Source organism: Leptinotarsa decemlineata, unplaced genomic scaffold (genome assembly GCF_025532065.1).
Source record: "Leptinotarsa decemlineata unplaced genomic scaffold, Ldec_3_MD MMD2_tig00026328_RagTag_RagTag, whole genome shotgun sequence".
Lineage (NCBI taxonomy): Eukaryota > Metazoa > Arthropoda > Insecta > Coleoptera > Chrysomelidae > Leptinotarsa > Leptinotarsa decemlineata.
Window position 1 is genome coordinate 23,621,937 of NW_027412688.1, and position 19,602 is coordinate 23,641,538.

The 19,602-nt window shown below is 34.8% G+C and overlaps 1 protein-coding gene across 5 annotated transcripts in view; it reads left to right on the forward strand.

The window, feature by feature from the left end:
• The window catches only part of LOC111515229 (neurotrimin), a 371,220-nt gene that overhangs the window by 249,214 nt on the left and 102,404 nt on the right, over window positions 1–19,602 (forward strand). For all 5 annotated transcript variants that reach the window (XM_074182669.1, XM_074182664.1, XM_074182666.1 and 2 more), the window contains exon 5: window positions 1,559–1,714. In XM_074182669.1, coding sequence (XP_074038770.1) covers window positions 1,559–1,714 — 156 coding nt within the window. The remainder of the gene's footprint in view (window positions 1–1,558; window positions 1,715–19,602) is intronic.

Genomic DNA, 19,602 nt, shown 5'->3' on the forward strand with positions numbered 1-19,602 from the left:
GCTTATTGGACCCTAGTTTTTGTGCACCCTGTGGATCATTCAGTAGTTGTGAAAATGATGCGTGATCCGTCCAACCTTTAATTATCAGGATTCAATAGCTGCATATTTTAAAAAATGTTAATTTACATAAAAAATGACGTATGTTCGAGAGGCTGCATCTGACACTTTTTTTAAAAAAACTCGAATAACTCGAAAACGGTTCATTTTGGATATAGGATATTATACATGATTTAGAATTTAAATCATGGGTAGAATTTAAAAATGAAGTGAAATACAGGATGTGCCATTAAAAATAACAAAGATGACGTCACTTCCAGTAAAACCCGAAACGTCACCTCATCGATAATATTTCAGTTGAATTCTTCATTAGTTCTTCACTCATTCTACCAATTTTTAGAATCGCCCTACTCTCAGTTTTGTATATATAAATTGCGTTAACTCGTCAAGATAAACCCTGCATAGCTATCAATTTGGACACTATGTTTGACTCGCCATACAATTGTAAAACACCTTTCTCAAAGAAAGAAAGAAAAAAAATATTGTTCGAGATTAACAGACGCTCACCTAGAAGACACACTTCGAAATTGCTGTTCCTCTCGAGAACCAAACTATAAAAAACTGGTGTAGTTTCTAACATTAATGATAGGTCTTGTATTTCTTTTATAATTCAGAATATGATTTGAAACCAAAATAATTTCTAATATTTGTTTTTTTCTGGACTCCGTTAAAATTTTCCCACAGTATCCGGACCCCACCTAAAACTATTTGTCGACTCCTGATCTAGACAATCATAATCGCAATAGACACAGAAGTCTCTAAAGTTTTGTGTCTATTACGATTATGATTGCCTAGATAGTTCCATAGTTCCATCCTTCCTGATTTTCCTTCAAGTCAGTCTTCATATTTATATTGAACTTTCATAAGAAGAAAATTTAATGATGAATATGCAAACTTCTGATACTCTGAGACAGTATACAAAAAAACAGCATTTTTCCTAAATTAAATGACTATTTGCAGTACAACTGCAGCATATTCTCAATTCCTGACTACTGCCTTATTTTGGAGTACTGCAGTTGGACCATTCTCTAATGGAACAGTAAGAATTGTTGAAACTATTGTCCTCGACAACTATGCATCTAATGACAAGCACACAGATGTAATTTTATCTCGGTTTTTTCTCACTATAATTTTCATTCTCAGCTATTTTTTTTTAATTTTCCATTTGTATTGGTTCTGTTAAGGATTTCTAATAATCTTATATAATATTAGATAATGAAAGTACGAACTAATGAAATTCATCATGAAACATCGTCAATCACCTTCAAGCAGACAGCATTTGGTGCTCTATTAAAGAGAACATACATTCCATTTTTCTTTCTGAAAACTGATTTCCCAATACCAAAAATTTCATGGAGCCCAACAAAACCATGCCATCATTTCGAATTAGGAAATATATACATTTTTAGATAAAGTGTTTCATACTGACTAATTCCACGTAAAATTCTCTTTATTTGTTTATTTAACATATATCTATAGATGTGAAATTTTTCTTTTTCAGTTCCTCCTAGTATCCTTGATCGAGAAACTAGTTCAGATATGGTCGTTCTAGAATCGACAAACGTCAGTTTGACGTGCAAAGCTAGCGGATACCCCGAACCGTATGTCATGTGGCGACGAGAAGATGGTGAGGATATCCGTTATAATGGCGAAAACGGTAAGTGAACGATGTAAATATATGTAATTATCGCAAAATCAGTTCTTCATTGTCATATTTTCGAATAACATGTTGACTACATCAATGAGAATGAATAAATATATTTACATAATCGTTGAGTAGATGAAAAATTATACGGTCAATCAGCCACCCCAAAAATATTCGTGAAAAATCGCATTTCTCACATTGATAAACAGTATTCAATATTTCATTTAGTTTGTGCACCTTCTCATCTCTTCTTTAATCTATTATTATCTCATAGTTCAAATTGAAAGGGGTATATTTTTGGGAGAGGTTGATTTTTGGGAAAGGAAGGTTGTGGCTCTACTTCTTCATCTTCACACAAAAAAAAATGTAGAAATCTCTCAAAGAAAGAAAGAAAACAATCAACTTCAAGAAAAACTTCATACAAAGATGCGTGGATCATGCTAAGAAGTAACTTTCAAACCCAAACTGAAAGAAAAGCCCTCTCGAAACAGCAACTTTTGTATAAACTTTGATTAGGTAACACGAAAAAAAAAAACTTTCGAAACTAATACTTTTACATGAACCCTGAAATATACAAAAAAACACGTTTCTCTAATTAATTGGTATTCCCAATATTCGTTATGCAATTGAATTAGATATCATTCACAGGATTGGTACACAATAATAGTAAAATTTCAATTTCATATCGAATGTTCGGAATACAAACTGAATGGATGAAAATATTCATATAGGAAGTATTTCTCTTTCATCTAATTCAATGTTCATATGAAATTAGGTGTTTTATGAAAGTTTTTCTTCCAGTTTGTGTCTGAGAGTTACTTCTTTGCATGATCCATACATCTTTGTATAGACTAGATTTTTGTCGAAATTTATTGCTTCCTTTCTTCCTTTGAAAGATTCTCACATTTTTTCGTATAGAGATGGGGAGCAGGAAGCTGAATTTTCAAAAATATCTTTCAATATGGAGCTTTTCAACAAAACCCGCAGTTCGAAAGAATTCAACACACGAGGAATTATTGAGAGTCAGTATATTTGGAAACAATGTTCTGTTTATCCATGATAATAGCTTCTTTTATATTTTGTTACTTTCATTTCATTCATCATCATCAATTTTGTGAAATCCTCGTTCGAATGACATGATTTTGTTGTCTCTTCTTCCATAACTCATTCCATAACATTGAAAAAAATTAGGAAAGTTTTTCACGAAACGGAACTTTACAATCGTGAAGTGAGCTAAAAAGCCATAGCCAACCAATTATAAGCTATAAGCTCCACGTTCAATTTATCCAATGAACTTTTGTATGATATGGAAATGTAAAGGGTACAAGCTCAAAACCATGAACCGTGCTATGATTGCTCTATTCTGAAGGTAACATGCAGGAAGGTGGTTCATACCGACAGGCGCTTATGATACGACAAAATTTTCACTGTAAGACATTTTTGAATCATCTCTTAATAAATTCCAAACTCTGATCATTATCAATTTTTGTTCTCAGGAATAATGCGGATTTTTTATCAACCCAATTTTCTCCTACAAAAAAATAATCTGAAATGTATGAGTTTGGCTTTCCCCAACAAAGTCTTTGGGCAAATATTATATCCTCACAAATTTCAATGAACCGCTTTGGGTAACGAGGGCGGAAGGACTCAACGTGGGAGAATAAAGTGCTCCAAAATAATCCAATGAAAATTTGAAAACCGATATTAGTTTACCTCCATCATCGATGAGATAGAGGGAGGTCTGGCAATAGCTCCTCAAATTGAAGAAATATCCGAATTTTCACAACAAAATGCAAGGGTCCCAGCTGAAATGGGGAGACATTATGAAAAATTTAGTTTAATAGATAGTAACTAAGAATTTCTAGTAAAAATTTCTTATACTCATACTGTGATGCTTTGTTTTATTTCTAGAGTGGGCGTCTATAGAAAAGTGAGCAATAAAGAATAATTCAAAATAGTTTATGAATGCGAAAGTCACTTAACACCCATTCATCTCTGTTTCGCCACACTGGTGCTTCTTAGGTTAAAAATAAGCACCAAGAAAGTATTTTTGAATTACCAAACTGTGGCGCCCTCCGTTGTGGTAAAAGGGACGCGTTTACATTTCAAAATTACCTTTTCATCATTGTTTCTCCGTACCGCTATATTTTCGGAGGCTGAAATTTTGTGAGAAGGTTCGTTTTAAGTGTAGATATGCGGATAGCAGTAGATGTTAACAGCTGGTTAACGAAAACAGTATTTCAAGAGAATAGGAAGGGATTTTTGAATATTCCAACTGGAGCGCCAGCCGCGAAGGAAAAGGTGGGTTTATAAAACAAAATTATTTTTCATCACTGTTTCTCCATAGCGGTATATTTTCTGATGCTGAAATTTTGTATGTTGGTTCATTTCATATTACAGATGTGCATTGAGGAAGGCTTTTCGAATATTCCAACTTTGGCGCCAACCGCGGGGAAGCAGGCGCATCCATAATAATAGAGGAGCTCAAGCGGGGATTTCGGGATTCACTGAAGCGCGCGCGGATTTATGTGCAGGGGGATACCTTGTACCCGGTTAAGTACCTCCACCAAATATGAGCCCCATATAAGGCCGCCCGTGAGGGATGAAGGATCAGATTAGTTAAAAAAAAATTGATCATCAGAAATTCTCGAGCGCGTCAGATTAAGGTAGGGTGACTTAAGTTCCACCTAAAAAGTGTATATTCCAGTAATCTGACAATTTGAAAGTGACGTAAAGAAAGGGGAGGGCAGCAAAGTTTTTGAAAAATAACGTCATTTCGACATTTTCGAGCGTGGCAATTTTTTTTTTTATTATTTTGAAGAAAATAATTCAAGAATAACGAAAAATATATGATCTGACGATTTCCACAATCCGAAATAACAAAAATTCGTCGATAAAGTTTAATGCGTACAGCTGTGTGATACCTATATTTCCCTCTCCGAGTTTCTATTCCTCTATTCTTTATTCACTTTTTCTCTATCTATTACTCTCTCACTCCGTCCCCACTCTGAATTCTGTTGCCATGACGCCATCACATCTGATCACACAGACTCGTTCGTGATGAAGATGAAGATGATGAATAAATAATCAATTGATTGATGGATGTAGCCGTTATTACGTTGTAGGAAATCATAATGAAGAAAAGAGAAATTGAACTTTCTATGTTTTTTACCACTTTTATTTGTAACTAACGTTACTGCAGTTTCGTCCTATAAGGACATTTTCAAACTTATATAATATATAAGGTCATTTTTGAACTTATACAATATATAAGGTTATTTTCAAACTTATACAATATATAAGTTTGAAAATGTCCTTATAGGACGAAACTGCAGTAACGTTAGTTACAAATAGAAGTGGTAAAAAACATAGAAAGTTTCATTTCTCTTTTCTTCATTAATTAAGCGATTGATTATAAAAAATTCATTTTTTTACCATTTTTAAAAAATTATTTTCTTATAAATACAAGCATTCTACTTAAAAAACATACACTTATTCATTTGCATGCTATTTCCCGAGCTTTTCGATTGATTAAATTCAATGAATTAGGATTAGAAAAAAATATCGTTTTTGTCAGATTGAGCGAATCCCTCTAGATAATCGTCAGATTATGAGACAGCACGTCTAAAACATGAAGATGAATCATATATATCTTAATCTGACGCGTTTGAGTATTTCAAAATGGCAAATTTTTTTGCACATTCTAATAATGGCCGCGAGTTTGCGTCAGATCGAAATCGTCAGATTATTGAATGAGACTTCTTCGATTGACGACTTGTTTATTTTGTGGAAATTCATGTTCACTAAGGATACACTACAAAAATACACTTTTGTCTATTTTCCACGATATTTATTTATTGTTGACTAGTTACACCATTACACCATTTTCAATGGTGTAATAGCCGAAATCCTCAGTATTGAATAAGAGCTTTTTTTTATTGCACTTAACACCCCCTTACAAAATCTGACGCGCTAGATCACATTTATTTCTTTTCACCTTTAACCCTTACGTACAACCACCCTCATCATGCAAACGATCAGATTACCATATCAACATTATCAGAAATACGTAGGACATTGATGCTATCAATATCTGACGCGCTCGAGTATATTATATTCATATCAACAGACAAACGCACCTGTCTGTGAGTTATCCTTGTTTACACACTGTACTCATCTCATCAGGTATTTTTCACATTCTCAGTTTCCGTATGATATTAGTACGATTACTGAAAATGTCTGTTTTCAAAATGATCCATTGCCCAGGCAGTCACCGTCTTTGATCTTCTGAAATTGTCTTCTATATCTTGTACTTCATATCGATAATTAAATAAACCTCCAATGACTTTGAATAGAGCTTTGTACTTCGGTACTTACGAAATCTATTATCAGTACCATGACCACATCACCTACCAAATATATATTGGGTCACATCATTTTCTGGTCATACCTCTCATTATGTTCCTGTTGATCTTCTATTTTCCTCTTTCGAATTTATTCCCTCAAGAGAGTCAACTCAGTCCTCTCTGGATCCTGTTGTAATTCTCTAGAAGTTTCTCTCTTTGTCTTAGTTTCATCCTCACATATTGTACCTGCTTGACATTACTGTCCCACTTCCTATAGACCTGGTCATCCTTCAACATATAACATAAAAATATTGTTTGATATCTGTGTTGTCGATTTCCATCTGTCTTCTTGCAGTTGAGCAATAAGAAATCATCTTTGGTAACATCAATACTCATGATATCAACGTTACTCTCTGCGGCTGAGTTTATCAACGTGCTCCATCTCAGATCCACGTCTATAGATAACTCCAAAATCCTGAACTCGTTACCACCATCTTTCTACTCTAGTTATGAGAAATTCTTTTTAAACGCAGATCGAAGTGCACTACAACTTATGACAACCTCAACCTGAATATCTATCAAGGCTCCAAGTTTCGTTCAGGACTTGTTTTTTAACTGAAATATGCAGTATCTCCGGACCAGTTATAACAAGTGAATTGTTACATGTCATCTTAATCATTGAAAGACTCGAGTTATGGATATCTACAAATCAATAAAACTGGTGAGCACCTTGCTTCAGCCTCTTTTCTGTTGGAGAACTCCAAGTGCAAAGAATTAGAGGTATAATTGCTGTGTTTGTGCACTGAAACGCCATTTTAGTGTAACGTTAAGTGATTTAAAAGTGTGTTTCCTATAGCAGGTAAATACACAAACTAGCAGCAGAGACTCAGGTGGGTTAGACTGGAATCTATTCACTATTGGTGGACATTGCATTGCCGTTGTTGAGACCTTACAATGTTTAATTTTTAGGGCGCCACCACCAGTAATAAATAGTTATGAGAAAATAACTCGTACTATAAAACTGAATATAACAATTATTTCATATCATAAGACAAATATGAATGAATGATATGATGAATACGATGAACACCGAGAGTACACAGTTTAGTGCACTTATCTTATTAGTTATTGTTGATGCTTGATGTCCAAAAGGTACTTTGGGGTGTGGTGCTTCGCGTGGTCAGGATAAATGCCCCAGTTTTGAAAGGTGTTTCCACGATCAGAAAATGCTCCAGCATGAAGTACGATTCCGGGACCAGCTTGAATGTAATTCCAGAATTAGGATATGCTTGAAAGGGTGTTTCAAGAAATGCCCCAGCTTAAAAAAAGGGACATGTTAATTCCATAAGCGTAAAAAAAGAGGTGCACTCCTCCATTCGACTCGAGCTCTGTGTCACATTATTATGAATTTAATAGTCATACTTGATACAACATAATCATAGATGTACATAAAAAAGATTACAAAAATCTAAATATTATATCTACGGAATGTAAAAACAGAAGCTCTTGGATCGACTGAAAGCGTGTGACAATAACCACAAATATGCATGAAGCGTTAAAATTCAGCTTAAATAATCTCAATGAAATCATACCACATCAAATAAGCAAGGGATTACGTAGGGTAAAATAAAAGAAAGTTGTAGGATGTTATCTCAAATATACAATTTGTTCAACAATAAAACTAACCTTGTTTAGTTTCTGGGAGGAATTCTATATACCGGCGATTAAAATAAAATATGAATTATTATTCAAACTAAACTTTATTAGTCCCTTCAGGAATGTGAAGAATCAAATCGAGAAAATCTTCAGATATTTATTTATCAAAATGGCGTTTCAGTGCACAAACACACAAATTATACCTCTAATTCTTTGCACTTGGAGTTCTCCAACAGAAAAAAGACTGAAGCAAGATGCTCACCAGTTTTATTAATTCACTCTACACAAAAAGAAAATATTTCCGGTCGAAAACATATATCGACTTCCATGTTTAATGCAGAAATTCTGACAGAAGTTACAGAACTCCGATCAATAGCCGTTTATTGACGAGTATCGAAATAGTTGTTTATTTGCGTTAATGTAGGCATTTGTTTGCGTCTCGCAGTTACGTTAGCGAAATATTTGTAGATATTCATAACTCGAGTCTTTAAATGATTCAGATGACATGTAACACTTCTGCTAATTCATCATTTTCCAAACAGAGGCGACACACACCGTCTTCTGACAGTCGAGTCTCTGCATATGATGACTCAAATGACAGTGACCAGTAAGAAGGTCTGTTAGACATCGTAGTTCATTCCTACTGTAGTCCAACAACAGTTTGTTATCAAGCTTCGTAGGGTAAATAAACGCCTTGGAATGAGTCAATCCTGGAAGATTCTGCCAGAAGTCCATAAATCTTCTTGTCATCCAGGTGTTCAATATTTGTTTGGCAAAGCCTAAAGCGACGCCAATGACAGGTTCTGGTCCGATGAAGCTGCTTGCAGCACCTTCCTTTGCAGGGGAGTCAGAATTCTCATTGCTTTTTAGGCCAGTATGTTCAATAATCCAGACCAAAGACCATTTGTTAGGTCTTTCTATCATTGAGAGTCGTTTTTGGCAATTTGCTACCATTTAGATGTTTCTCGGTAGGAGCGAAGAGCTTCTAACACCACCGAGAATATTTTTATCGACTTGTGTATGGAGTTGGATTCCTCCAATCTATCCGTACACAATTCAATAACGTAAATTTCCACTTGAAATACAGTCGCGTATATTCCTAGACAGGTTGATAGCTCTGTCCTGGGTCTACGACTGAAAACACCTGCACCGGAACCGGAAGCTGTTTTTAATCCATCTGTGAACCAATAACTACCTGCTTCTAATAATTCCTTCTCCTGGAAGAATATATTAGGAGCACATTAGATTTCATAATGAAAGAAAAGTAAAGCCCAAAAATATATACATACCATTTGGTATGTATACCAAAAAAGATAGCACGAAAGTTCCATTAATGTGACGGCAAATTTTAGTTTCATTACAAATTGATTCGAAAGTATGAAAGTTCTGATGGTGATTGGGGTAGGAAATGAAAGTTGTTCGCATGGAGGTCGTATTCGAAAAGACTCACGCACACCTTCATTCAATGTTTGAATTAAGCTTCCAGTAGTCGCAAATTATTCATCAGACCAGGTAGGCGTTGTATTCATGATTTTATGGAAAATTGAACGAAAGTAAGTCATTGCGATCAGTACTTCCCCAGCTATTTCTTACGATTTTACACGATCAGTTTTACCATTACTTTGTTGATATTTCAGTAACTACATTCAAATTTGCTTTGTAACACTAATGAACCTGACTACTGATTCATATATTTCTTTCACAATCTGTATAAAGATTTTTCAGACAAATTCAGCACGAATAGATGTTTTGTCTTGAAAACTTATTTGCAATTCATTTTAGGCGGAAGGTTTCACTAGAAAAATCCTGTAAAGTTGAATATTCATGAGCTGATTATAAAATGACGAAGTGATTTTGAGGAATCTGATCGAAAAATAGGGAGCATGGAAAGATATAGAAGGTGATTTCCTAATGAAAGTGCATATTGAGTTTGAGAATAGAAAATAATGATTAAAATAGGATAAAGTTCGGCTCCAAAAATAATCAATAAGTGTTATCGTAGTCTAGAACAGCTTTTTGATAAACTGACTTTTTGTTTTGAATACTCATTTGCGATAGAAGTTTTCACCAAAAAGAAAAACTGAAAAATTGAGGCTAGGATGAAGAAAGTTATCAAAGTTAAATGACTCTGTATGAATCTGATGTTGAGGAATGTAATCATACAAATGTGGACCTGGAAAATATTGGATCAGAGAAAAGTATTCGGGATAGTGAAAGCAGGTGGCTCTTTCGAAAACAAATGCATATTGACTTCATGGAAAGAATAAAAAAATTAAATATCTACTGGTAATTATACCATTTCATAGACAATTTGAGGCACTCAGAATTTCTTAGCTGCGCTGTTTCCAAAGTGAGTTACATATGTGTGCCAGCGGGTCTTCACTTCAGGAAACCATACTAACAAGCGATTGAAATGTTTAATCATTTCAAGTGTTTAATAATGTATTGACTAACAGCTTGATCAATAATTCTAGATATCACTGACAATTCCGTGACGAAGTCAAGCTTCGACACCGACAGCCGATAAAGATTCATCCTCCTTTCTATACAGAAACTTTTACTGCTTAGCCCAACAATGAAAAATGGTTGAGACAGCATCATTAATGAGACCTGTGCTTGGTCTCAACAGCACATATTTGGTAGTGGATCACGTATCCTCCATTTGTGGGCTCGTATTTTAACTAGTTGACGTAGCTAAGAGCGCGCGAATATACGATGTTCACTGCCGCCCTTGATGTAGCGAGAATAATGCTACCAATATCGATTGAATTTCGAAAAATATTTTTCAGTATTCGATTACAATATATAAACGCTAGCCATGAGCACATCGACACAGTCAAGTGGAAGGTACAGTGCGGTACACGTAGCGATGTAGTAAGGCAATAGACATTCGAATAATATTTGAAGTTTTAGTTGAAGTGTAGTGAAATAAAGTTTAGTTTGATTATTCATTACAGTCAATCCACGAGAACAAACGTAACAATATAGTCTCCCATAACTGGCGTCTTCGTAAGGAAAGATATTATCGCTTCAACGTTCTCAAGCTTATCAGTCGAGAGTAGTTGAGTTCAACAATGTGTTTGTTGATCTGTATTTCGATCATGAATGCTTTAACTTTCAGTAATGGTTTTATTGAGTTGAATAGTCTACTACTTTTCAAGTATGATCGCAGGTACTTCATCAGGACTAGATGTATTGTAGTTTGTTTTCAGTAAGTAAACTCCCTTTTTCCATCGTGTAGTTGCTATTTGATCATCTGCTCATTTCAGTGTTGAAATTGTGACGTTGGTAAAATATCAATCAATGGCTTCTGATTAGACAAATTTATAACTCTTGGGAATGGTTCAAGTTCATTTATAATTCTACAGATTGTGCTTTTCTTCACTATCAGTCATTTACGATTTGCATTCATATGCAAACCTGATACGTCGATGGGCGATATTTTCAGAAGCCAGAACATGCTGATAACTTCGTTAGAAGGACGTTTTATTGAAAAAATAATGCATTTATCCATGACTAGAAGGACAATTTCAGTTATTCCAGAGGCACATGAAGATGTATTATTGGATAAAATTGAAACTTTATACCAGGGATAAGTTCGGAAGTGGTTCTGAAGATCCATTCAGCAGACTTTCAGTGTCAAACTTGGCACAGTTTGGGTTGCCTTCAACAAAATTCGAAGTGACTTTGTACTGGTAACGATACTTCATCAAGTAATTTTACTGACAATGGTTCAGAATATTGGCAACTCTTGGCTAGAGAATAACTCAGAATCTGCTAGAATAATGCATCAAACTAGTGCTCCATATGCCCCCGAACAAAATGGCTGCGCCAAATGAATGGACTGTATACTAATAGAACAAGCATGATGTGTGCTCCTTGATGCAAATTTGGATGAATTATGTCATGAAAAAGCTGTCAATACAGCTGTTCATTCAGTGAATCAGGGAGAAATTATATTCAATCAAAAATTATACTTACAAGAGATATATACATTCAAGTTTGGTATTTATTTATTTATCTTTTGGTCTTCGTTCAAGTAAACAAATGTATTCCAAGAGAGAAATTATAATTGATCACGAATTATACTTATGAGAAATATACACATTCACGTTTGGTATGACAGACCAAAATCTATGTATAACTCATTATTCTGCCAGTCTTCGTTTGCGTAAACGAATGTGTTCCAAAAGAGGTAAAGAGAAGAAAAGTGTTCGTTTTCTATAAAGAGGTTGTTGAAAGCCGCCTCAATATCAAAGCCAGATATGTAACATTGGCGGGCAGTCAAAAACATATTTTCAATCTAGAAGACAACAAAAATTTCCAGTTGGTGTTCTGAAAAAGTGCTTGTCCACAAATTAGTGGAAATTTCGATTCTCATTGGGGTAACGACGGAGATGACAGTCACTGCATACATTTTCACCTACCAGTGAGGATTGATATCATGAATTCCCTTCAACAACCTTTGGTTGCCCTGTCAATGACAATGCGACCCATCAGAGAACTAGATCATGTCAGTTCAGCTGCTACGGTGGTCAACTGCGATAATCGAAGTGCCATAAACTTCGAAGCAGAATGCAAGATACAAGGGCAGCATTTGCCCACCAATGATCTGATATTATGAATAATCAGCTCACTAGAAAAGTACTTTTTCTTGAGAAGATATCAGCTGCAGAAAATTGGATTCAGTTCTTTTTCACCTTTCACCACATATTTTTTGTCTATCATTTTGGACTGAGAGCTCCTTTTTTCACCTCAGAAGTAATGCAGTTACAGCAACATAATTCAATATCAAACCAAACCTAATAACAAATGTTGAATATGAACAAACAATAATGTTATTCATATTCATATTCAAAGGAAAACAATCGAGAGCTGTATCAGTTGCTCTGTGAATTTTATTCAACATTCGATTGTTTGTTATCACTCTAAACCTTTGAAGCTCATGAAATGTTCAATATTTGTTATCTAAACCGATGAATCAAAAATTGGGTATATTACGTGTTCCACAAAGCGCATGTCGATATCCGCAGGTTAGACTATATTAAAAAACAGAACAACGAAAATAATTCTCCACCAACACCCACATTTCTGTGTGATTCCATTCGAATGAATCCACTAAAACTTTCGAGTCTCGAATAAACTATCTCATTCGAAAAATCCCTTTGAATGGACCATATAAAGTTTATTCGGTATAATACGGTTTTGACGAAGGTTTAATGTCAATAAGGGACATCTGGAGAAAGGGGGCGATACTTTCTGGAAACTTTTCAAGACATTTGAACCGTCATACATGAGACGAACTAGAAAGTTTGTGGTTTTTTCGAGAATGTCGAACTTCTGCCTGAGTGAATGCCTGACAGTTTCCAAACGAAAAATCGAAGAAAGATCTAAACAGTATTACATTCAGATCTCTTACGCTATCAAAACCTAGGTATTGTTTTTTTATATAAGAAGATAATTTAATTGATCTGTCTTGTTTTCATAGATCGATTCCAATTTCATTCTCAGGATGTACTGACAATTGTCACTTGTTCTTTTAGTCCGCGATGCAGTGATATTTGCCATGTAGTTAGTCATTTCTACAAAGTTGATTATTTCTTAGTCTGTTTGGAAGTCATAATTGAACAAAGAGAAAATCAATCGCCACAACGTTGTTGTCTCCATGAATAGTGTTTTCTCAATTATGAAATATTGAATGAAATTGATGATTTTAGAGTTACCAATAATATGATGGATGTTACAGGTTTGGATTTCCGTTGTCTGAAAAGGGGTTAACAGGTTTGAAATCAAAATGAATAAAATTTTGAAGTTGTACCAACAATATCAGGACCAAAATATTCATGTGAGTTGGTAAAAACATAATTACTTATATAAAATTTCAATCAAATTGAACATGTAGAATATAAAATAATGTAAGATCACGAATCATTGTGATCTGAAATCAAAACAAATTGATAAATATACTAAGATTCCGTGATAGTAGGCACTGAATTCTCAGAAACATTATTGCATTGAAACGAAAACATTATTGTAAAGTTGTGGTTCTATATATTTTATCATATTCTATTAAAATCATAGACAAACAGCTAAATGGTCATAGAATAACGGACAACGCGTTTTATTCATTACTAAAACTCCCTGGTAATGAAATGTATTCAAGAGCATCAACGTTTATTGAATGAATATAAAGAAATTGAAATATATTCTGCGAGCTGAATTTACAAATGGAAAGGTTGCGCACACAAACATGTTTTTTGAGCGTAAAAAAAACGGCAGATTGAATTTGCTGTAAGATAAAAACATTCCGTAACGCTAGTTGCACACACACCGATTTTGGACGGCCAGTATAAAATCGGTCGATATTTTATTGATAGCGGGTGCTTGCACACTCACCGGATTCTTATCGGTCAAACAATCAGTTGTTTTGTTGTCGTAATTAGCACGCACTACCAGAACGAAGTTAATGCGTAGTAACTACAATTCCACCTGGCATTCGAGACTGGAATGGTCGGTAAAAAACCGGTGAGTATGCAAGAGTGTATTTAGTCATGTACGCCACTACTTCCCGGTACTGCCGGCGATACAGTGGCAGTGGACGGCTGCTCACCGGTATTTAACCGACGACGATCACCGGTAGGCATGTGTGCAAGGTCCCGTTCCCACATGTGGTTCACTATTGGAATTTGGACGACCAGTACAAAGTCGGCCGTCCAAAATCGGTGTGTGTGCAACCAGCGTAAGGGACCTAGCACATACGCCGACTCTTGCATACTCACCGGTTTTTTACCGACCATTTCAGTCTCGAATGCTCGCTGAAATTGTAGTTACTACGCATTGACATCGTTTTGGTAGTGCGTGCTAATTACGACAACAAAGCAACTGATTGTTCGACCGATAAAAATCCGGTGAGTGTGCAAGCACCCGCTACCAATAAAATATTGGCCGATTTTATACTGGCCGTCGAAAATCAATGTGTGTGCAACTAGCGTAAGGGACCTGGCACACACGCCGACCGGAGATCGTCGCCGGTAAAATACCGGTGAGCAGCCGTCCACTGCCACTGTATCGCCAGCAGTACCGGGAAGTAGTGGCGTACATGACTAAATACACTCTTGCATACTCACCGGTTTTTTACCGACCATTCCAGTCTTGAATGCTCGGTGAAATTGTAGTTACTACGCAAGAACTTCGTTTTGGTAGTGCGTGCTAATTACGACAAAAAAGCAACTGATTGTTTGACCGCTAAAAATCCTGTGAGTATGCAAGCACCCGCTACCAATAAAATATGGGCTGATTTTATACTGGCCGTCCAAAATCGGTGTGTGTGCAACTAGTGTAAGATAAAGACATTCAACATCCGTTGAATAATACGTAGAGTAAATAATAATTGTTTTTCTTCCAAGTCATTATGAAACAGTTATGGAGATTTACATCTGTTTCAAAACTGATGACAGTTTTGGACTTTCTGTTATAAAAACTCTAAACCTGGTAATACCCTTTCCAATAATATGATAAAAACTTATATTTTTTCATGATACTCACCCTTGATAAACATAAAAGAGGAAAAATACACTTTCCATAGATTTACAGTCGACGTCACAGTATTAGCAAAATGTTTATCAGTATTAAAAAAAATTATATCAGGTAAAATCTAAGGAATTTGTTTATGACTCAAACAAGGGAAATATGATTATAAATCAGTTTAATTTTGTGCTGTGAAATGTGAGGAGTGGAAGGAGTCAAAGCAAACGCAGACAACCGAATTTATCTGAAGGAGAAAAACACTATTATATACAATGTGTATTGTGTACTCCGTGAAAGGAAGGCAAATATATTTCATAACGATGTAGCTAATCTGTAGTTCAACCAAAGTGTCGACGAAAAGTGTTCAGAGAATTTTTAAAACCTTTGAAGAAAATGAAAAGTAAATGAAATGTATCTGAAGACATTCAAACTAGAGAAAGAAAACAAAATCAGCTTGATGATTGTACCAAATATGTTATTCGTAGGAAATTCCATTTCTTTTTCCGAAATGAAATTCCAACCACCATGACATGTTTTATTGCGCACATTAAAGCAAATGAATATGAACCAAACTCTGTCGTCGTCATGGACAATGTCTCCCACCACAGCAGACAATTTAAGCAGTCACCAACAACTACCTGGCGAAAAGCTGATATCATTAACTTGCTGTCTAAAAAATATTTCATTTGACGATAGTATGTTGAAAGTCCAATCACTCAATATTGCAAGGAAACATATACCTCAGTTGAAGAAATATGTTTCGACGAAATGGTTCGTGAAAGGAACATATTTGTACACCACCTCCCTCCTTACCATTGTGAGCTAAACTCGATCGAGCTAATAAAAAATCAAGTGGCGAGAGAGAACTTAACTTTTAAAATGAATGGGATGAAAGGCCTACTGGCTACTGCGGTAGAAAATGTCACCCCCGATTCATGGGAAAAATGCATTAGAAATACGATGAAAAAAGAGCAAATAATTTCCAACAGGAGTACTCAGTTCCAGAAAATGCTATTAATACAGAGTATTCATGAAATAAATATTAGAAATATTGGAATATGAAAATGTATAAAAGTAAATGCTAAGATAAAGTATAAATTGAATATTCATATACGTAGAATTTCAAAAGACGAATGAAAAATTAAGTTTATGACACACAAAGTTACAAATCAAGCAATGCAGCTGTACTGACACAAATAGTATAGTATTATTAAGAGGGATAAGAGAAGAACACAAAATGTGGGATCTCGAAACTAGAGTGGACATTGCAATTATATTCTTGATTATCACCTTGAATAATAGCGATCGCGATAGTTGCTCATCATCTAACGAGTTTTCTTCGAACGATAATGAATGATACAATATTGTAAGTAATTTAAAACTTTTTGCGGTGGTGGTGGTTCTGCGATCATTAGCAGAATTTCACAAAAAATCAATAGTGGACAGTTAGGGTCAACTTTATGAAAATTAGATAAAAACTTTCGCTAAAAAGACTTTCTTGTTTTTATTTTATAATGCTGCAAATAATCACAAAAACAATATAAATAATCCAAATGTGAAAATTGGAATTACTGTCTAAAAATTTGAGTTCATGCCTTATTTTAGATTATAAACATCATTCAGCATTTTACAAAACTTTCATTACTTCACTAACACCCTTAAATCCTATCTGAGATTTTTTTATGTCAATCTTATTTCCAAAAAATGCAAATGTTATTTGAGAATGACTTTTCGTCATAAAATCAATATTGAAGATTTTTGTCCTAGCAAACCCATCAGTGGACACACTGTATATTTTTTTATATAATTGATGTAATTCAACTGTTATTTGTGAGTATAGTTTTTGAATACAAGCATTACACCTGAAATTAATTTTTCCTCATCTGTTTAGTATCATTTCCGTACGCCACGACAAGAGACAGTTAAGGCAACAACATCACAGTCATTTCTGAGAATTTAGTGCCTACTTTCCTGGAACTAGAGAAGGAAAAGGGAAGCATATATCTAATTTCTAATTGTCAGTCAGTAGTTGGCAAAAGAAGAGAAAATACTCCGACACCATTTTCAAAGACCAAACTTTATTGAGAATATCACAAAATGATCTCCAAGCAAAAGTTCTTTTTCATGAGGGTCAATTATTCGAAATGCTTGCATTGACTACGTCCTTAAAAGAGAGAAACTTATCGATATCGTGAAATATGATCAATGTTAAAAAACTATAATCGGTGTGATAAATATAATTCAATATTTGAAATAATCAGGTTATTATTCGTAAATTGCAAACGATACCGCAGAAAAATTCTAAAGTTTCAGTCAAAGAAAACATTGTGCATAAAAATGCTTCATGCATTAATTAACTAGCGGTTTTCAGGCCATTGAATAACAAGTATCGATTTGAAATAGTTATCCAGTGAATTGCTTGTAAAACATTTCAACCCATCCAGCTGAATACTCACTGATAGTGAATAACACAATTGGTTTCTGCACTAAGCACAGTGTTGGGAGAAACCAAGTGGAAACTCGATCATTTTCTGATTTTCCCCGTGACTAGTCAAATGATGCTTATAATAATGAATTCAGTCCACCGATTATCATATTCAGTACCGAATTATGATTCAGGGAAAAAATGTGTTGTGGCTTTCTACTTCTCTCCATCAATGAAATGAATGTGGAAATTTTCAAAGAAAGAAAATTATCACAATGTAAACTCTCCACGAAGATATGGTGATCCTGCAAACAAGTTTTTTTTCAACTACGAAATGAAAAATTCTTTTGCAATAACAATTTTTACATTAGCAGTAAATTACACGAAAATCTCCCTTGAAATTTCAGTTTGTACTCCAACCTTTTTTTTTAATTTGAAGCAGAATGGTATCTGCGTTAACATACGAACGTTATACATAACGTTATACATAAGAACTTCATACAACGTTACATGTGGAAGAGTATTATTTCATTTCACACTCATCTTTGATAGTGTACTTCAAAGTTACGGGATTGAACATTTATCTCATCTCTTCAACAGCACCATTTTGGATGACATAACAAAACGAGTCACACTTTTCATTCACAACAGTACAACTTCATGTCACCGAAAGAGACAACTCTGCTCTTTATTTGAAGTTGGTTCGTGGTGTATTTCATCAGTTCGGACTTCCATTATCTAATATAATATGAATTGATTTGAAATCCCTGAAAAAAAATTGAAAAGATTAACCGAAAAAAACAATTTCATTGAACAAAAAAACTGAAATTACAAAGAAATAACATACAAGCAACAACCAAAAAAAAAATGAAAAATTCAAATATTAATAAAAATGGAATGGAAATCCACAACGAATTGCCATTCTTAGACGTTTTGGTGAAGAGAATCGACACTAAGTGGGAAACATCTATATACCGTAAACCCACTCATACGGGACAGTATCTGAACCACGAATCCAACCACCATCAATCGACTAAAAGAGAAATCATCAAGACTCTATTAGACCGTGCTTTTGGGCTCTGTAATACGAAGGAAGGTCTCGAGAAGGAACCAGACATCATCAAAAATGACCTTCAACGGAATGGCTACTCCAAAGCGATGGAAAAAAAGACTTTGGCTAGAAGACAGCAGGAGCCTCGCAAGGAAGAGAAGCCGTCACAACCAGTGCTTGCACTTCCCTACATCAGAGGATTATCGGAGAGGATAAGAAGAATTGGTTCCAATAAGTACAATATCAGAACCTGCTTCAGATCCGGTAACACTATCCGTAGCAGCCTTACTAAAACCAGGCCACCAAACGCGGACTGCGATTCCAAGAATTGCATTTACCGGATACCCTGTGAGTGTGGAAAATCCTATATTGGTGAAACTAAGAGGCCATTGAATGTTCGCATTGCCCAGCACAAGAAACACACACAGCGAGGGGAAACCAGCAAATCAGGAATAGCAGACCATGTTTGGACCCATCAACACAACATCGAGTGGTCCTAAGCTGAGATCTTGCACAGTAGACAATGGAAGTCCGAACTAGTGAAATTCATCATGAAACATTGTCAATCACCTTCAAACAAAATAAATATAGTTTAAAAAGATTAAAAAATGCGCTTTTATAACATACGAAACTGAAAAATAAAAAATAAATATAGTTTTAGAAACTAAAAAAACACGCCTTTAAAGAACATAGAACTAAAGAGTTAAAAATATTTTTTAAATATGCTTTAAACAATAACGAACGAAAAATACTAGTATTATTGTGAAAAAATCGTGGGCACTTTGTGCCATAATTTTACTAGTATTTTTCGTTCGTTATTGTTTCCAGCTTATAAAAAAAATAAACTTTTTAGTTCGATGTTCTTTAAAAGCGTGTTTTTTAGTTTTCTAAACTA